Source organism: Mus pahari, chromosome 4, assembly GCF_900095145.1.
Source record: "Mus pahari chromosome 4, PAHARI_EIJ_v1.1, whole genome shotgun sequence".
In the NCBI taxonomy this organism is placed as follows: Eukaryota; Metazoa; Chordata; class Mammalia; order Rodentia; family Muridae; genus Mus; species Mus pahari.
The window spans coordinates 67,943,619-67,964,030 of record NC_034593.1 but is presented as its reverse complement, the minus strand read 5'-3'; the positions used below and the strand labels follow the sequence as shown (position 1 = coordinate 67,964,030).

Genomic DNA, 20,412 nt, shown 5'->3' with positions numbered 1-20,412 from the left:
AGCTGTGAATATATTTCTGGAAATTCAGCCTGAAGATGAGGTGCTTCTGTCTTCAGAAATGCCAGGCCTTTGCAGAGGAAGAGGAGGAGGAGGAGAAGGAGGAGGAGGAGGAAGAGGAAGAGGAGGAGGAGGAGGAGGGAGAGAGAGAGAAAAAAAAATATTTGGAATGATTGGATTCAAGAGCATAGCAGAACACTTGGAAGACACTCTGAACTCCTGGGAATAGACATTTGTGTTACAGGTCTGTTATTCCATCATCATGGAACATTGTGCCAACCTCAGCACCATCTAGTACTGCAATCATAGTCATAAAAGAATAAAAAAGAAAAGCAAGCAAGCAAACAAACAAACAAACAAACAAAAAGTGTAGGATTTGCAGGTGATGTAGCAATGCCATGCCTACTTTCTATTGTTTCTTTATGGTGAAGAGGATGCTCATAATCTTCCATACCAGCACAGACAATAAATGTATTGTGTTAGGCATGGAAAGAGCTTCTAATACATCTACCTTATTGCTGAGATGGGTATTCTCATAAAATTATGTACATGCCTTGCGACCTTTTAAATATCACAGGCTCTGTTACATTCATTTATCTTTTGAGTGCCAAATGAGAGTAATATTACATATCTGTAATTTTAATTAGATATTTTCCCCTCACGAAGTGGGTACCGCCAACAACTTTATTCTCTAGCTAAAGGGGGTTCCATCTAATTCCTTCATGGCATTCTGAGCTTCTGATGATCATTTACCACCTTGCTCAGGTGATTTCTCTCATAAAAATCACCAGTATGCCTCTGGACCTTTCAGATATCACATTTCTGTGATTATTTTAGAGGTTTGTGTTGTTGTCACAATTTCCGTTTCAGCCTCAAGGAAACAAGGGTCTCCACAAAATCTATATTTCAACTCACTAATGGCTTTTTACCTCAAAGGCTCTGAGGTGAATTACTGTACAATTGGTGTACAGTTCTAGACCAGTGGCTATATCATGCAGTGCAGAATTTCCTGTGATGACTTATGCCTTTCCCATGCTTATTGACACTCTTGAGTAAACTCAGTAGTATGTTTTGAGAGTGTTTAAACATTTACATTCCTAAGTTTTGTTAGTTAATAAGTACACGTTTGTTACTTGTTAACCTCAATATTGACAAGTTCAATATTAAAAACAAAATCTAATATGTCATAATTCTCCCATGTCATCATCATTACACATAGTTCCATTTGTAAGACATGGGGAATTTGTTACATAATTACTCTACATATCAACATTAAGGTACTATTTAAAATTAGCCAATGAACAAGATTCCTCAAGCTGTAGAGATCTGTTTCTTGTGCAGTTGCTGCTGCTGCTGAGAGAATTCAGGGTCCTCTGCTTGAAAGGGAGCATCTTATATCCTAGCTAGAGCCCCAACCACTTTATATAGATGATTTGATAAATGGTTCTAACAGCAACAATAGAAGGCAATTCCTTGTCTTAAAATTTGATATATTTCATTTTATGAAAATGAATTGCCCACTTTACAAAAATATTAGCCATGAGCTGATAGATTTATTAACTTCCTTATAGATCTGATCTATCATTCCTTATTTTTATCAACTGGATTGATTTAAAATAAAAACATAAGAACCAATGAAAATTCACTCCTATATATACTGCTTTGAATAAGGAAAAAAAAATTCACTGAGTAAATATCACTTAGGGAATTTTTAGACTTGGATGAAAGACATAAATCTCAAACAAAAGCAATCTGAAATATTTGTAATGAAATCAACCTGAATTTTAAAATATAAAGATTCTCCTAGGCTTAGAGGAACTCTATAATATTCCCGGTGTTCAAGATTTAGTTCAGTTCCAAGTTTCAGTCAAACCATAAATGAGATCACAATTTGCAGCTGGGCATGGTGGCACATGCCTTTAATCCCAGCACTCAGGAGGCACAGGCAGGCAGATTTCTGAGTTCGAGGCCAGCCTGGTCTTCAAAGTGAGTTCCAGGACAGCCAGGGCTATACAGGTCAGTTCTTCTATCTGGGAAACTCTAACCTTGCTTAGTTTCCAAATATCATGGGAATATATTAAGGCTATTGGATAGCATAAGTGAGGGTTGGTATGTTAGGGGAAATTCCATGCAAAAATGAAACAAGTCAAAAGTTCACCAAAAAGAAACCATCTTTGCCAAAGGATAGCCCAAATACAGTATTCAACTTGTCTGTCACCATGTGTTTGCCTGTGTTCCTCCTGTCTCAGCCTACTCCTTGTCCTCTTTCAGCAAGACAGGGGTCACCTTCAGTCAGAGCTTCCTGGTTCCTGATCCATTTTTTTTGCTCAAATAAGCACTTTCTGTTTTGTATTTTCACTTCATTTTCCTGTGAAAATGTACCTCCAAATTTCCTAGCAGAATTTAGAAAAACAGTTATGGCCTTTTACAAGCTTCACAGAGTAGGAACCCAGACAGAAAACCAGCAGGTTCATAGACATTGGTTATAATTTAAAAGACATTAGAATTGTTGCAGATATACCAAGTCTGTACGTAGGATTTTACTTTTGAGTTAACTCCAGTGACCCAAATATGCTTAGCACTGGTTTCCACCTAGCAGGGTTACACAGATAATTCCCAGTGGCAATTTCCTTTCCTTTTATTGCACTTAAAGCTACAGATAAATGTACAGAACACTAATATTGTAGCTTGGACCCCATACTTTCTCCTTTCCTGAATATTGCTGTGCTAGTCAGATATTCAGAAAAATGTATTTAGTAACAATATAAGGAATGTTAACTACCATAATCACGGTGGGAGATTCTCTAATGAACAATGCATTGCCCTACTTGTTAGTGAGATATTGTTTGCCAAGAATTCTACAAAGACTCTGTAAATGACAATGTAAAGTGTATGTGTTAAACAAAAACCACATTTTACTGCATGCTTAAGACTCCACTTTCAATATAATTAAAAAAAATCCAAATGTTTAAATTAAAGAATATCTGGAGATTCACAGGGAATAAACTGAATTTAGAGTTAAGTCAATGATACCTGAATTCTGTTCTGGGAGAATATAAGTATAGTACATTCTTTTATTAACTTAGAATGTTGTGTCTGCTCTGACTATGGCATCAGATGCAGACTTTGTCTTGGACAACCAGTTATACATCTCAGATGACTATCTACTGCTGGGTTGGACCACCATCCCACCGACCAAGTAGCATCTGCACAAGTAGTATTGCACCATGATACTGTTTGGATCACATGCTTAACAAAACAAGTAATACTAGGAGGTTTTATTAATAATTCAATAACATTTATAGGAAAAGGCAAATATATGTATTAATGATTTTTTAAAAATATACTTTTGTACATAAGTTTTTTTCCCTTCATGAATGTCTGGGAAACATCTGCACAGTGCCTATAGGGATAAGAAGAGGGCATCAGAACCCCTGGATTTGGCATTGAGGATGGTTTTGGGCGTGTGGTGTATATGTGGTCTGGGCTCTCTGGAAAAGCAGACAGCAGTACTAAACACTGTGCCATCCATTCAAGACTGCTCTAAATGGTCTTGATATACTCCTTTATCTTAATTTTTATAAGAATTACTTTAAAGGGTTTTACCTACAGGCATACAACTAAGTGAACATAATCAAAATATTATCTCGGTTGGGTACTCTTTGTATCACTTTCACAGTTTCAAGTTGTTAAAATGACTATGTAGCCATCACCTTTCCTCCAATGACCATCTCTGACTTTGGATTATTCTGATTTTAAATATATAGACAAAAGTTAAAAGTGGCATATGTAAAACTAACATTTACTCACATTAAAAGAAAAATTAAATATTGTTTGTTTCCATTAACTTATGCATAACTTCTAAATGAGAAAGTTATTTATTTAATAATATTGCTCATCTGGCCCAACATAACAGCATGATTTGAGAAGTCTTCTTTGATATATAACTTGGGAAATTGTATTATGACAAGCTTCATATACCAATAAAATAAAATTTTATGCTAAAAATATACTGTGTGCTATATTTCCTCCAAGAGGAAAACAATCTTCTTCACTAAACTTAGAACATACAAGATGTTCTCCATCTCTCTCTCTCTCTCTCTCTCTCTCTCTCTCTCTCTCTCTCTCTCTCTCTCCTCCCTCCCTTTTTCTTTCTCTCCCAACCCTCTTTGTGTGTATGTATATATGTGTACATGTCTCTTGTTCACATGCAAACAAGCATACGCAAATGTGCAGACACACCGTTTTTCTTAAGTGTTCAGCTACAATTGCAAACTAAAGAGGGTTGAAAGCAGCATCAAAAATAAAAGTAGATTCAGTTATTACTAAAATAGGCCAATTGAAACCATATGTACATTATGTTTATTGTTCTACTCATCACAGTAAGCAGAAAGTTTAAATAACCTAAGAGTTCAGAAATGTTTTTGTTTATTTCTTTGTTTGATCTTCATTAGTTTATTAGCATATAAGAATGAATGAAGTAAAAATTTCTTGCACTGAATTGAGTTTTCTTTATGAAATTTGCATTAAAATTAATTTTATAATCCTTCTTGCTTTTCTGTTTGTTTATGGTTTTTTGTTGTTTTGCTAGTTTGTGTTTGTGTTTGTTTGGTTGTTTTATGGCTTTGACTGGTCTGGAACTCTTGAATACCAGGCTGGCCTTAAACGAACACATATCTACTCGCATCTGCCTTCCAAATGCTGGTATTAAAGGCTATACTACCACCCCTTAAATTGTCTTTCATCAGGAAATTGTACTTAGATTAAGTGCTCTTGTACAACATACCTACTCCATTTTAGCATTACCTCTGTACCTCCACACACCCGGACTCTCTCTGACAAGAATAGATCCTACTGATTTATGTCTCACCATACACAAATACACATACACATATATCTATATATATAACTTTGCTTCAACATACTTCTTAAAATATGAAGGGGAATGATGTACTTTAACTTTCAGAGAATGTTTATTTTCCCTGCAGGAGAAATATTTCCTCCTTGGAGAAGCTTTAAGGAAACATATATCAAACCCAATGTTTTCTTAATCATTTCTTAGCTATAATTTATAACAGGAAAAGTGCATTGTAGACACTCTCTGACTTCAGGGCAATGTCTCCTGCTTCTGACTTTAGGTCGCTGCAATGTGTGCTGCTATGAAGTCCTGGCAATGAGCTGGGCTAGGGCTATGATCCATCTGAGACTTCACAGGTCTTTAATGACTTACTGTCTGATAGTGCAAGTGCCTCAAACACTCCAATGTTTGTCTTAGCACACAAATGACTTTAAGGATCAAATTGTAAACGAGTGCCTACCAACTATCCTTGTTCTTTCAAAGTTAAAAAATCATCCAGTATAAAAGTTCAGTCCAGCACAGCATCATACTGGGACAGAGAGTGGGAAAAGGAGAGAAAATGGAGGAAAAAAAGAGAGAAAATGGAGGGAAAAAATCTTTCTACATGAGCTACAGTGGAAAGTAAATTTAAAGGGCATGAACATCACTGAGATGTACTTCAGCTGTGCAATGAAAATATATTTAGGGGATAGTAAGATCATTCAGCTGTCAAGAGTTTAAGCGATGCTTTCATTATTGCAATTTAACAAGAATTCTAATTCTGATATAAGGTAACTATTACTATTAAACATTAAATAATCAATAGACTGGTTTTATGTAAATGTCCCATTAATATTTAAAACATAAACCAAAAAAGTAATGCAATCATGTACTATTTCATATAATGTATTTTATTTTGTTAAGTTCTTTTAGATTTGTTTAATATATGTACACAGCATGCATGGCTAGTGTCTACATTGGTCAGGAGTGAGCATCAGATGCCCTGTAACTGGAGATATGGGTGGTTAATGACCTACCAGTTGAATGCTGGAATTGACCTTGGGTGCTCTCCAAGAGTTCTTGACACATGAATGTTCTCGCTAGCCCCTAAGAATGTTTTCAGTGAACACTTGAAGGTCATCTCTGTGATATTCATACACTTTAAATGTATTTTCAATTTTCCTTGGCAGCCGGAGACTAAATAAATCAACTCAAATTTTGGGTTATTGAAGTTAAAGGGTATTAGGAAGTATTTATGCACTTGCATCAGCACACTGGGTTGTGGGAGGCCATCAGCATTAGAAGCATCCTACATGCTCTTCCATGTGCCAGAAAAGTGAATCAAGTGCAGCTTTTTAAGGAAGTTGCAGAAAAGTGGAGACACAAACTTGGTCCTCACACCAGAGCTCAAGAATTTAAGAAAACTGAGATGAGAATCAAGTGTTGTATGGCATTGCACATAGCCACAGGCCCAAGCTGAGGGATCACCTGATCACCCTGATTTCTAAAAAAAAAAAAAGATCGAGAAGTTCATTAAGACAAAGGAGGAGCACATTCTCCAGGAGTTACTTATTTTGTTGGACGAAAATGAGAGTATTGGATACAGGCTGTATTATCCTTGGTAGGAGATGGAATTCTCTGAGGAACTGGGGAAAAATAGGGGACGTAGCCCTCATTTTCACATGAACAATCATCTTTTGAAAGCCAAATTTCTAAAGCAGGTCAGAAACAGTCTGACAGGATTTCAAGAATTTTTGAAATGTTGAGAATTTCAAATAAACTCTCAAAATCTTTTGAATGTAAATCACCTTTTTAAATGATGTGCACAAAATCTTAGTACAATATATAGCCGTATTTTGGTGTTTGATTAGTACATTTAAAATTTATAACCAGATAGTTTGTATGTGTACACTGTATATTTTTATGGATCTCTAGGTATATAAATGCACACAGATATGTGTGTGTGTGTGTGTGTATATATATATATATATATATATATATATATATCAAAAAAGGAAATTTGGTGATCAATACTGTTCATTAAAATTCAAACTTATGTGTATGTATTTCATTAGGCACCTCCAAAAGTAATAAAGATACAAAGATGCATACATACTGAAGTTACTTTGAAAGGAAACAAACATATACACTGTTGATTTTTAAATTCTTAGTTCTTAACCTAACTTAGAGACCAGAATAAGGAAACCTAAAGGTTACAGGAGCAGAAACAAAATAAGATATGGAGAAATATGGGTGGGGCCTTAAATACATAAATAACCCATACTAAATGCATTCACGCTTTTTATCAAAACTGTAACTAGTCCCAAAATAATATAATGTCCAGACAGCTATTACTGGAAAAAGGATTACTTCAGCAACATATCATGCCAATCTTTAGAAGGACATGAAGTGGGTGCTGCTATCAACGACAACAGTGTAACTAGTGGGTTAGCCCACCATATGCAGTAAAGCAAAATGTCATGACATACTTATAAGCTGGTAACATGAACTTGACAAGAAGGAAACCAGAAGCCAATGTTGGAGACCATGAAACCCTGCAAGGGTTGTGATTGTCAAGGACAGCCAGTGTTGCTTTGGCCCAAGGCAGGGCCAAGGTTAGCCACTAACAAAGCAAGTGATTTGTTAGTGGAGATAGACTTCACCGTCCATAAATATGCTGAACAGTACATCATGAGTAACCCTTGATTATGTTTGGATTCAGAAGGGCATGCTTAAAAAGTGGTACCCCACACTGACTGGGCCTGAGGTATGCACTTAAAATGAAGCACCACAGTGTAAATTTCTTTAGTCTTTATCCACCTTCTGCATAAATACTCTAGGAAGTCACCAGATAAGAAACTCAGCAATGTGCTCCTTCTTTGGGGACCCTTTCCACTCTTAGATGGTTCTATCATTGTTCACCATTTCCACACAATCCATGTGTCCTGAAAGTTATGTGGCCAGCCATGTATTAGACAAGAAGAAACTCAGTATGTCTAAAAGGCAGCTCTTCCCTAAGCCAAGTCATAGGAAATATGACACTTCCCTCCTTCCTATGAGGAAAGTAAGTTAAGTATCCATCATTTTAGACACTGAGAATATTATATTCTGACTCAGGTCCAGGTATATATCAGACATTAAGATATTAGTTACATGAAATGAGGAGTATGCCTTCCGGGAATAAGGCATATTAATGTGATGCCAGGTCAGAAAAAGAAAGCCAATATTCATCAAACACTTATTACATGTCAGGCCCTCTGCCTGAGGATATGGAAGTATGTTTGAAATATATAAGTGATCAAGTACTGTCAAAGTATGAAGATACAGTTCATTAAATTTCAGTCCCATCAAATTTACACATGTGTGAAATTACGTGTTAATTTCTTCCACAAAACCTGGAGAACAACCGCATTTATTGCTCAGGTGTTTCAAGTGAATAATAAATTCTTGTTTAAAAATTACATAAGAAACAGCTTAATGTGGAGAAAAGAAACCATATTAAAATATTGTTGTTCATGTTCATCATTATGTGCAGTAGTTCAAACAATTACTTTGAGCTGCAATATAAACAATTTGATGATCAACCCTGTTCATTAAAATTAGATTCTATGTGGAGATAGGATTGCTATTGCTAATGTTCAATAGCTATTGATTGAATTACTTATAGAGTACAGTTTAGACAGTCAAGTATGTCAATGTAGAATCCTAATGGAATACAAATGCTAAAAAATGTAAAGATCACTATCCACAACTTTAAAGCATTTTAATAATATATAGCATTTAAAAAATCTTCTTTGTAGACACCATTTGGGTGGTTTTCAATTATCATTGGCTCTAACAACCAACTATATAGAAATCATCTAGAGCTTAAAACCAGAAAATTTTCTACTAATATGTTATCTGCAAGCAGCAATCCAGAACGGTATGTCACACTGGTATGTAAGCTCTGTGCACATACACACATTTTGACCAATGCTATGATGCTTTGTACAGATACCACTGTGAGTTAATGTTACCTTCACACCTAGGAAGTGGAGAGACAGTAAAACATACTCCTTCCAAATCTCAGATTTCAAATATTTCATATGAAATTATTATTTTTCTAAATGGAATATTATATTAATCTCTACATGATCCGGACTGACACATGCTTAATAAAAAACTGGACAGATAACTGAACCTGTGGCTCTTTCTCATGGCAAATTAAAAAGCACTTTCTCTCTATCTGAGAAGTAACTCATTTATCAAAATCATTTGATTATTTTTTGAAAAATACAAATATTTTATAAGATTCTAGTGGGAAATCCCTCAACAGCTATTTAGAAAAGTGTGTTAAAATAATACAAATAACAAAATACAGTTCATTTTTTTGAGTCTGAATTTTGCTCATTACACATGAAAAGAAGGTTATGGTGGTAGATTCATCACCAACACTGATAAATGATGTAAAGCAGAGAAACTAAAAATCATGTTAGTATTCTTTGCATTTGTTTTTATAAATAAACCTTTTTTTAAAATTTTTATGTGTCTTGGTCTTTTATTAAAATTAAATAGAAAACTTTAAGAACTGGCCCTTCATTTCAGCACTTACCTCATGTGAGTAATAATAAGTGTTGGAGTGGGAATAAAAAAATCATCCACTCTGTCAAACTGTTTCCCAACTGGCTGAGTGTGGATGGTATGGTGTGGCACATTCCCACTGGCCAGGGTGACCACCTAAACAGAATACACGCGGCTTAGTCCAACACCAGAGAGTATGAACCTTCATTTTCTTCAAGTTAAAATACATTTTATACATAAACTCTATTTTCCTTCTCAGAGTTGCTATTTAGTAACAAATTGGGATGTGTAATGTGAAGCTAAGTGCAGGAAAACGTGTTTCTACAAAGAACTCTTATGCACAGGAGTGTCACAGGAGGTACACAGAGGACACCTTAGAAGGTAACAACCCCACAATACATATATAATTGTAAGAAACACAATATGGCAGATACAAATAGGCATCCTGTACATTGTGGAGTATATTAAAATAGTAAAACAAGGAAACATGAGGTAATAGAAAGCAAGTACTAGATTCAATGGCATCTATAGGGTAAAGGTAGATATATAGTTGTGAAAGTAAAAATGAAACATGTACATCAAGTTAAGTTTTCAAACACTTGGAACAAATAAAAACATATTTTAAAAACTTGCATTCATTTTAAAATTTTATTTATTCATGTGGTATGTGTATGTCTCTGTCTCTGTCTCTGTCTCTGTCTCTCTCTCTCTCTCTCTCTCTCTGTGTGTGTGTGTGTGTGTGTGCGTGTGGTTTAAATGTTCATATTCATATGTATGTACAATGCTACAAAAATGGAAATCAGCAGACAACTTCCAGGAACTGTTTCTATATAAAATACCGTTATAGTTTGAAATACTTTATTTCTCATATTCTTCTATGTCTCAAGTTCTGAACATCCTCTTTATATTTTTTGCACCCTGTCCGTGTTTAAGGAAACAATTATTTGGTTACAACTTTGTTTCAAGTGATGAGAGTGCAGGGGCACAGCAGGTAGCTGAGCAAGTAAACACGATGGCTTCCAAGGCTGAGACCTGTGATATATTTGAAAACATATTTCCTACCAACATGAAACTGTAGAATACACTCTCATCATGACTTTTAGAAGAGCGTATTTTATATTTTAGAAGACATCAATGCCATTTTAAAAAATAAACTAAAACTATGATATAACTGAACTCTGTTGAAAGTCACTAATTAGTATGATAATAGCTCTCGGGCATTTTTAATAGTAAAAAATTACAGAAAAATAATAATTTTCCAGGAAATTTCTCAAAAGTGTGCACCTTGAAATCTAGCTTAAAAATGCAAAATTAAAATATTCTAGCATTTGAGTGAAGTACAATAATGGAAAGCCCTCAGAATCATTAAGGACACTGTTAATGACAACTAGCTGGGATTCAAAATAATCACATTTAACCTAATTTATGATAATAATTTAAAAAGTTGATGATTTAGGGCTCTACATTAGTGGCACACTCTAGGTAATACTGTGTCACAGGTAGTTTGACGAAGTGGTCCATAATGAATCTTGAGGGCTATGACATGGGGTCACAGCCAAAATTATTACTTTCTTTCCGTTTCTGTGAAGTCATCATCTAAATAACATAAAATAGAGACAATTGTCCCAAGAGTAACACAGAACCCTCCTCAGTTAAACAGGGGCCTGTCCTCTAGATGCTAGAAGACTATCAGCCTTTAGGATGGTGGTCAAGTTCCATAGTCTCTACTTCATGGCTTCACTGCGAATACTCAGGCAGAGCCAAAGTTCAAATTTGTCCTTGCCTGTTTATTAATGGATGGATGTTTACATAGGATATGGCTCAGTTATTTCACTAAACGTTCTCTGTTCTTAGTAGTTCAGAGGTTCATTCTACAACTGTTGGTCAAAATAACACTTTGTGTTCTATAAATCACCCAGTGTCAGGAAATTTGTTTCAGTAACAGCATAAGAAATTTGGCAAACTATTATTCTTTTTTTTCTAATGGAATTAACTTATGGTCACTTAATATTTTACTTATAAATGGAACCTTTAATAAATATTATCTGTGATGGTCCTAGTCTGAGATAACAACTTGGGTTTTATACATTTTTTCCTTCTCTATACACAGATGATGACTGAAACCACAGTTCCCACCAGGAAGAAAGTCAAATGCTCATAAACATCTGTGAGACACCTAAATGATCACTTCTTCAGCTCCCATGACATGTTCTACCTGTAGAGTTGGTGATGTCTTCTCCATGCTGCCCCAGCTCAGCACCCAGACTTGGTCATGTGACTTGTCATAATGTAATTTAACTGGTACAGGGTCTGTGCTCACTGCCTGCAATCAAGAAAAATTAAAAAAAATGTTTTAAAATATTGGCATTATTAGAAATCTGGTCAAGAAATGAAAGAAGAATCCAGAATCTCAGGAATAAGATTAAGGTTATGTTGGCCAGATACCTGATTTTCTAAGCCCTATTAGATTAACCCGAAAATATCATATTCAACCTCATTTTCCTTCAACATTTATACAATATTATATAATACACAATATTATATAATAAAGTAAATTTAGAGTCAAGGAGAGCTGTTTCTATAATCAAGGTTTATAAAATATGGGATGTCTGCTAACTGCAGTTCAGTGATGACATCATTTGGCTGTGTTTCTGTTCTCTGTTTTCACCATTTCCACAGAGAACATGGCTGAACTTAAGTCACTAGGGTCCAAAGGCCATGTCTGCACTAAATTCTTATGGGCCTCAGGAGAGATTAGAACTCCATGATTGTGATGTTCTAGTTCCAAAGCTGAAGTGCCCTGGGTCATCTTTGCAACCTTTTAAACCATTCATTGCTTACCTGTGTCTAAACTAATAGCTGTCCAACCATCAGGTAAAACAATGGCACCAGATTTCTCTCGTCCCCATTGTCATCAAATAGCAGCAAAAGCCTACAGCAATAATTTTCTGGCTTCAGTGAGACCAACCCAGATACTCAAAAATGCTGTGGTTTTTGACTTTCTGTTCTTTTGTGACTGTAACCATTCATACAGTCATTTTCATGTTGGAACTTGTTACTCAGGACAACATGACTCCATGTTCCTAGGCATCACCACTCTTTTTTCTTTTGATCTGAGAACTGTGTTTTATCACATGAACATTCATGGACCCAAATGGCAACATTTTGACCAATGGGCTTAAATTTACTACTGATTGCATGACTTAATTTCTACAATGAGAGGCAGAATGTTAAACAAAAGTAAGTGATGTTTTAAAATTGTTTGTAACATACTTGGTGTGTTAAATATATTTCTGTTAACAATATTTATCATAGTAAGCATCTGTTGTATTTTAAACACAATTAGGATAAAACAAATTATAGCTAGTAAGTTTTTTTCTCTCCCTAATTTCTTACTGTTATTATAAAACTAATGGTTATAAGGCAATTTACTGTAGTTCTTAGTTTTATGTGCTTTCTAAGTTTATAATATAAAATAAATAACATTCAGTTAAACTTTAATCCAAAAATGATAGTTTCACCCCCAAGATGTTGAATATTAGCAACATTCCCAAAATGTAACTCACATTAACTCCTGGTGTGTTAGTAAAAGGTTAATTGCATTTGTGGCTGGACATATGGAAATTTGATATTTTAATTCATATTAAAATTAAGGTTTACACATACATTTCTTTTAAAACTTTATAATATATTTTATATATCCAACTTCATAGTACTCAAAGATTACTAAAATTATGTGTGGATTCAGAAGAGACCTGATAACTTTTTCTGAATTGATGTTATTATTCCATTCTTCTTGGATATTAAAGTTGTATTATAGTTTGTCGGCCAGCTCAGCAGAAATGCTCTGTTATGGGTACCACTCTACTAAATCTCCTGAGGAATCACCCTCCCCTTTGACAGATACTAAAGTTCCCAGACTCCTAGGAGCTGCACTAGTCTTAACGTTGTAACCACCAAGTCTAGTTAGAGAATCATATTGTACTTCATAAACCAAGACAACAATGATACATCCTTGTAGCACTGTCTTACATGGCCTTCCTGCTTTGAATGTTATCTCGAGAGGCTGTTGCTCAGGTTTCCAAGGCAATATTGAGTTTGCAAAGTAGTAAGTTCAAGTAGAAAAGCAACCATTTGCAGTGGTAGCAGAAAAAAAAAAAAGCCCGAAATTTTATTAAAGAATATCAGTTTTTGCACAAACCCATAGAAACTACTGGGCTTGGCATTATTAAAGTAATTAACTAGTTGTATTACTCGTGGAATGAGTATAATTGCATTTACACAACTGTGTTTGAATCAACATTGTGTTTAAATTTCTGCATGTACTAATCTATAACTTCTATTCATGTGCAACAAACAAAAAAGCTACCTGCTATCACTGATGTAGTGACAAAGCATCAAAATTCCCATGGCATTTTATAATTTAAATTTCATCCATATGTGGTTATAACAGCCTAGTTTGTGTGCAGTCTAAACCAGAGTGATCCTTATGTCACTATAATGTCAAAAAACTGTTTACTGAAAGCAAAAGCAACAAGGAAGAAAGAATTGCATGATATGTGTTTTTAAGAATACAGTAAGGCAAAAGATGCAAGTTTGTCAATGACATTAAGATCAAGAAGGGATTCTAATGGGATGGTCCAGTCTGATGGAGCTTAGTCAGTGCTATTGCTTTTCTGAGGCATTTCCTAAGTAGTATCCATCTAGTACATTATCACTGACAGGAGTAAGAAAACTCTAGCTGGTCCATTAGAGGTCAACTATCCCACAGCCTATACTGCACTTCCTTCCCAGTAAGAGAATGCACACAAAAGATGCTTGGCCTAAGAGAACTCCAACTTATTCTTCACATATCTGAACATTTGGGAGACAATGTTCCCATTGAAAGATGGACAGAAATTTAAAGAATATCCAGTATCTGTAAATGTGTTGGAAGCTACAATCCACAGTGCAGCACCAGGGAGATACAGGATGCATAATGCCATGAGGTAGCATTCTAATTCCTTTATTTAAAATAAGAAGAAAACCATAGTAAGTTGCTATCCTTACTTTTTTGTAAAAAATAGAACTATCTAACAATGCCTTCTTTCAAGAATTCTTGTGACTATTAGGAAAGACAATGGATATCTGAGTCTGGTGAATATTAAGCAATACTGAAATGCTATTACTGTCACTGCTGTAAGTACTGGGCTGCAGTGGAGGTCGCTGCTAGCCTGTTTACTTAGCATAATATACTATTAGGATCATAGTAATGATGCTCTGGTTCTATACAGTCGTATCTATACAGGTATATATTAGTAAAACTTGAATTGCTTTCATGATTATTCTACCAAAAAACAGTAATTTTTATCATGAAACATTGATATTGGAGAAAATAAAGGAACACTGTCTCTGTTTTTAAAGAATTTACAGAATAGAAGAATTAACATGGATTTAGAAAATCTTGATTTGATAAATGTCAGCTCTGTGGAAGAAGTGCAAAACAGGATGAGAGGCTAAAGAAAAATATGATACTTTCATTGAGTCTTAAAATGTGAACTTTTTATATTCAGAAGGACCAGAACCTTTAAAAAGATGACTTATAGAGCAGGTAAGATGTCTCAATGGATATAAACTTAACCTGAAATGCATCAATAGAATTTTTCTAATAGAAAGAGAAAATGGAATCCTACATGTTGTCTTATGTCATTTGCATATGCATATGTTTCAAGTGCACACATACTCAAACAAGCATACATAATAAAATAAGCATATATAAAAATTAAACTAAATTTAACTCAGGAGACATATGAGAAGTTGGTTTATGATTAATTTCCTTCAAATAAACTCATATACATCTGAAAGAGAAATTGTTGTTAATCGAAGTTCAAAAGATCAAAAGAATTTTAAAGTACCTTCTCAAGTATCAACAACAGTTTAATTGTGCTGCATTTTAGCATTTCAAAAATTTACTACTAAGTTTAATCATTTTTTGTAATTTCATTTTAAAAATTTACCAAAGACAAGCAAACAATAATAAAATAAAAGAAGTACGGGTAAAAGTGAACCAAATGTGATCTGCTTTATTGGAGAGAAATTGATTATTTGGATGAGTCTGCTTCTAGGATTTTAACTGTAATCTGACATATTTAAAGCAACTCCAGTCACAAACTGTAGGGCAGGGATGCACATGCTTGTAGATGGTGACTGTGTTGGGAGGCTCCAATACGCAGCCTGTCAGTCAGGCTGTGAAAATTACTCTCCGGCTCTCATCACCCACTTCCTGAAGAAATAAATATCATGGGTTGAACTTTTACAAGACATCTGTAAATATGATTCTAATATTTAAATGATCAGAAACTTGGACAATCTGCTGGTGAAAGGCAGAGAATTAGTACTTGGTAAATGTATTTATTTATTTTCCAAGGATAAATCCTGTGAGCCTCTGCTGTGTAACATAATTTACGGCTGACTGAACATTTTGCAGGCATGGCTCGAGCATTCATGTGAGAATAAGCCAACCTCAAAGCTGTATAACATGCTGAAATTAACTTATGTTATTAAGAAAAAATCATACTGTTCTATTTACCAAAGCTATTCTACTATTCACATGATTCTTTACAAGTACTAGTAAGTATGGGCCTTTAAAATATAACTCTCCGTAGGTGGAGGTGGGTTCCATTCTTAGTTTCCAGTATTTGTCTTTTTAGGTGATGGTTTTAAAGAGTAATGGGAATCCATCATAAGACATACACAAATACAAACAAATGTGTTGGGGTCATGTCCCTCTGGCTGCTCACTTGCTATGCCAAACAGGGGGTCATGCAGTAGATACCACCCATGGTGTTTAAATATTTGACACTGTGACATGACTGCAAAAAGCCTAACTGTTTTAAACAATTCTATTGCAGTACATTGTCTGTTGTACTGTTGGAATATTAACCTTTTCTGAAATATTTTCAAAGTAACTATCATGTTATTGTCTTAACAGTTTCAAGCCCTAGAAAGATAATTTCCATAAATACTACATTCAGTGCTATATTTGTAAACATTAAGTTTATGTAAAAATAAACTATGTAACAGTCACCCAAAGATTTTTTTTTTTGATGCATTATAGCTTCATAGGGGATATTGATAGAGGCTTTCTCTGCCTGCTATTGTAAAAGCATTGTTCACAGTCTAATTTCAGGGAAACTTTCAGGGTAAATTTACATTTTTATATGTGTTTATATATTTGTTGGCCTATAGACTCTAATGTTCATGTACATAGGTGATGTAATAAGTCACCAGTCTTTCTGGAGCAACTACAAGAAATAAAAAAAGCTAAGTGGTATGGACAAGGTGCATTTGATTCTGTGGAGATGGCTCACTTTGTCATGGAGAAACACTGACAATAGCTGTGAGACCCAGAAGAGGGTCTGAGACTTGACATGAGGGAACAGTACAGCACAGCTTGTTTACCAGTCTGACAAGGAGAGTACCAGCTGGCTAATTAAGTGAACCTAATTTAAACTAATGATGTAGATTCTCAAGATAATGTGATAATGGCTGGAGGAAACTGCTGCTGATCCCAATAATACTCCTGAGGTGTCACACTATGCCACTACTTTACCCAGGCAGAACAGAATCTTGTTCCATAGAAAAGAAAATGAGGTCAGTTGTTTACTAGTTAATCATCTATACAGCCAAACATCATCTGTGTGGAGCTCTAGAAAATGTTTGAAACTGACGTTTAAAACAGTATCAAGCTTAGATATACTATTAAATTATTGTGACTTTTACTTTTTGCTACAAATAAAAATGATGGATTTACTGAAAACAAGTTTACAAATGTTTTCTGACCTGTATCAACTTTCCCCCAGTGCTGGAAATTATATAAGAAACTAGTCCCTTTTCTAAAAATAATATGTAGCAATGCAGCTTAAAGTTGAATAGTCTGTAGTCCTCAAATAGCCATATAACACATAAAGTCAACTAACACAAAGGAAAATGTATAAATATGGTGTCATAGATTAGTATATAATTCTGGGGATGGTGGTAATGATTATACACAACTATAGTCCCAGCACTCCTGAGAAGCCACAAGAGGTCACAGTTTCTGCATAGCTTGAATCACATGTGTAAATCTTGTCTCAAGAATAGCAAGGGCTGGAGATTAATCTCTGTAGCCAAGGCCTTTCTTTCAGCTGTAGCTCTATAAAAGTTACTGTGGACTTACTTGAATCAAAGAAGAAAACTTGAAGAGCATATTTAATTAAGTGTAGTGGTTTAACCCTTATGCTAATATGTATATGTTAGTATATGTAGATAATATATATTCGACTAGGAGCAATGAATTTCCTTCTGGTCAACATCTTACCATTTACAAACAGGAAAATGAATTCTATAGCACTTTTTCTAGTATTTAGGGGACAACTATTTTTTTTATTGTGGTTACTATTTTTGTCTTAGTATTCTCAACAAGAGATAGAAGAAGACATGGATGTAGGCAGGAAAGATAAAACATTTGATTATGAGAAAAAGCTAGTTTCAATTTAGAGCTCACAAATGGACAAACCCAGAAAAGATAGATTTTGTAATATTTTCTTTATTCTTTACAATTCACAGTAAACTTTCCATGTTCTGTCTTTGGATTAAGTTTAAAGTAGAAACAATATATTTTTATTTAGATTTTAATGGATAAGCATATTTTCTTAAAATTTGACTTACAAGGATTACCCCTTCATCTGCAGAATACTAGATTTACGACTATAAACTCTTTTTAGATTTTCTCTTTAGATTTTAGGAAAAATCATGAGAGTATTTAAGATCATAAAAGTGACTCTGGGTACAGTAATTAAGTCACCAGGGTATGCACAGTTTGCATGCATGTTCTAACACTTAAGTTCATAAACAGATAAGAGAATTTTGGGCAAATATAAGCATACGTTATTTCACACAGTTGGTAATAGAGTTAGAAAACTCATTATATGAAGATATGAATGAGCTAAAATTATATGTAGAGGGAAAACAGAGCGCTTAAATAGCTTCAAAACTATCTAACTTTATTATTTTTTAGAATAAAGAGATAAAAGCGCGAATAGTCGCATCTCTCTAAAGTGGAAGGGTTAGGCTTTAGCTTGTTGGAGGACTTGCTTAACAAACTGAAGGCCCAGAGTTCCAACTCTAGAACTGAAGAACAAGACAGGGTGGGAGAGGCAGATACACTTAAGGTTATTTGGAGATAATAGGCCTTCATATATATATAAGAAAGAGTGTAATATACATACAAACATGGTCAAGGCAGGAAGTGGCTTAGTGGTTAACTGTTTACATCTGCTACACAAGAAAGGAGATTGGAGACAGGATTCCATGTGTCTGTATAGATGTTGGGTGTGTGTCAGATGCTTGTACTTCTAAACTTGCTGGCAGAGAGAGAATACTACATTTTAATGAGCGACTAAAACTCCATTATACAATATACCACATTCATCCACTGAAGGGCATCAGTGTGGAGTACTCAGCTCACTTTCAGCACTATGTAACCCACCATGGCAATGCTGGGTTACTGCATTGTGCGATTTAAATTTTGATAAGCCGTGGCACTTCATTCCCTGGTAGCTCTGCTGTATTCATCCCCATTTACATTGTAGAAAAGTAAAAGTTTCAATACATTCTTATCAACATACTTTGTTTGATTTAATGATAAGTGTGAATTAAATCTCATTGTAAATTTCATTTTTATTTTCTTAATACTTCATATGTTTTCTGTGCTGAATGGCTGCTTATATATATTCTGTAAGGAAATATATGGTTAAGTTCTTGTACTTGTTAAAGCCTAGTTGTCTATTTTTCTGTTTAGAAATTTTATGTATGTTCTAGATACTAATTCCTAATCGAAATATAAATTATATGTTTACTTTTTATGATTTGCTGTGAAACCTTTAAATAAGTTTATGCTGTCCAATTTCTCTATTATCTTTTGATCATCCAGAGTTTTGGTGTCATATCCAAGATGGCATCAGTATATCTAGTATCTTATAGCTTGATGCTTGCTTTCCTCTAGTTTATATTTTACATGTATGTTTATCTATCATTTTGAGATACTTGTTGCCTGTAAACTGCCTTACAACTTTATTCTTTCTTATATGCATATATACTTTTAGTAAAAGCTTAAACTATTTTCATTTAAAAGTGCTTATACAAATTCTCAAAAATAATTTGAGAGTACATGTATGGACACTTGAATTTGTATTATAATTTGTTAATCTATATGCGTCTTTCTGAGTATTATTTTAGTAATTGTTACTTTGTATAAAGTTTATAAAAAAGAAAATAGTGATACATATTAGAGAGAAGATGAATAAAACTATGTAATATATATTCTCTTTTCATTTATCTTTTTCAATATTGATTATGCTCTGTGGGGTGCCATATAATTGTAGGATGGGATTTTTCATTTCTCTTACCTATTTCTGTTTGGATTTTGCTTTGAGTCCATAGATCACTGTGGTTGGGATTGACACCTAAACAATATGAGATCATCTAAATCACGGTCATTAACTACATTTTCATTCGTTTTTTTTTTAATTGCTTTTAGTAACAAGTTAAAATTTTACCTGTACATATCTTTTAGTCCCTTATTTTAGTGTTCTATCAATTAGTTCTATGTCAATCAAACTGCTTTAAATCTGTAAATGATTCACTCTTGGACAATCTTAGTAATTTGAGATTTTCTTTCTCTGCTTTCTTTCTTTCTCTTTCTCATCTATGTAAGGTTGTTTGAATGCTGCTAATCTTTAAAAGGTTGAATTTTACTTTCAATTTTTTGACATTTCTTGGTATTTGTTATTCATTTGTTTCTCTTTTGTTCTTTACAATTTTTGTGTTAAATTTCTTTGTGGTTGTGAGTCATTGATTAAAAATTTTAATCCCTCTTATTCTCTCAAATGAAATAAAAACATTGAGTACATTTAGAAAGAGATGCTGAACTACAAGCTTTAAATTAATTGGCTTTTATATTCATAGCACTTTCATTTATATTGCTTTCAAATCATGTA

General features: G+C 34.2%; 1 protein-coding gene across 1 annotated transcript in view; it reads right to left on the bottom strand.

Moving 5' to 3' along the window:
* Window positions 1-20,412, bottom strand: part of Fstl5 (follistatin like 5) — a 592,626-nt gene that overhangs the window by 32,548 nt on the left and 539,666 nt on the right. The window contains exons 14-15 of the mRNA XM_021196212.1: window positions 11,610-11,717; window positions 9,426-9,550 (exon numbers count right to left, since the gene is read on the bottom strand). Coding sequence (XP_021051871.1) covers window positions 9,426-9,550; window positions 11,610-11,717 — 233 coding nt within the window. The remainder of the gene's footprint in view (window positions 1-9,425; window positions 9,551-11,609; window positions 11,718-20,412) is intronic.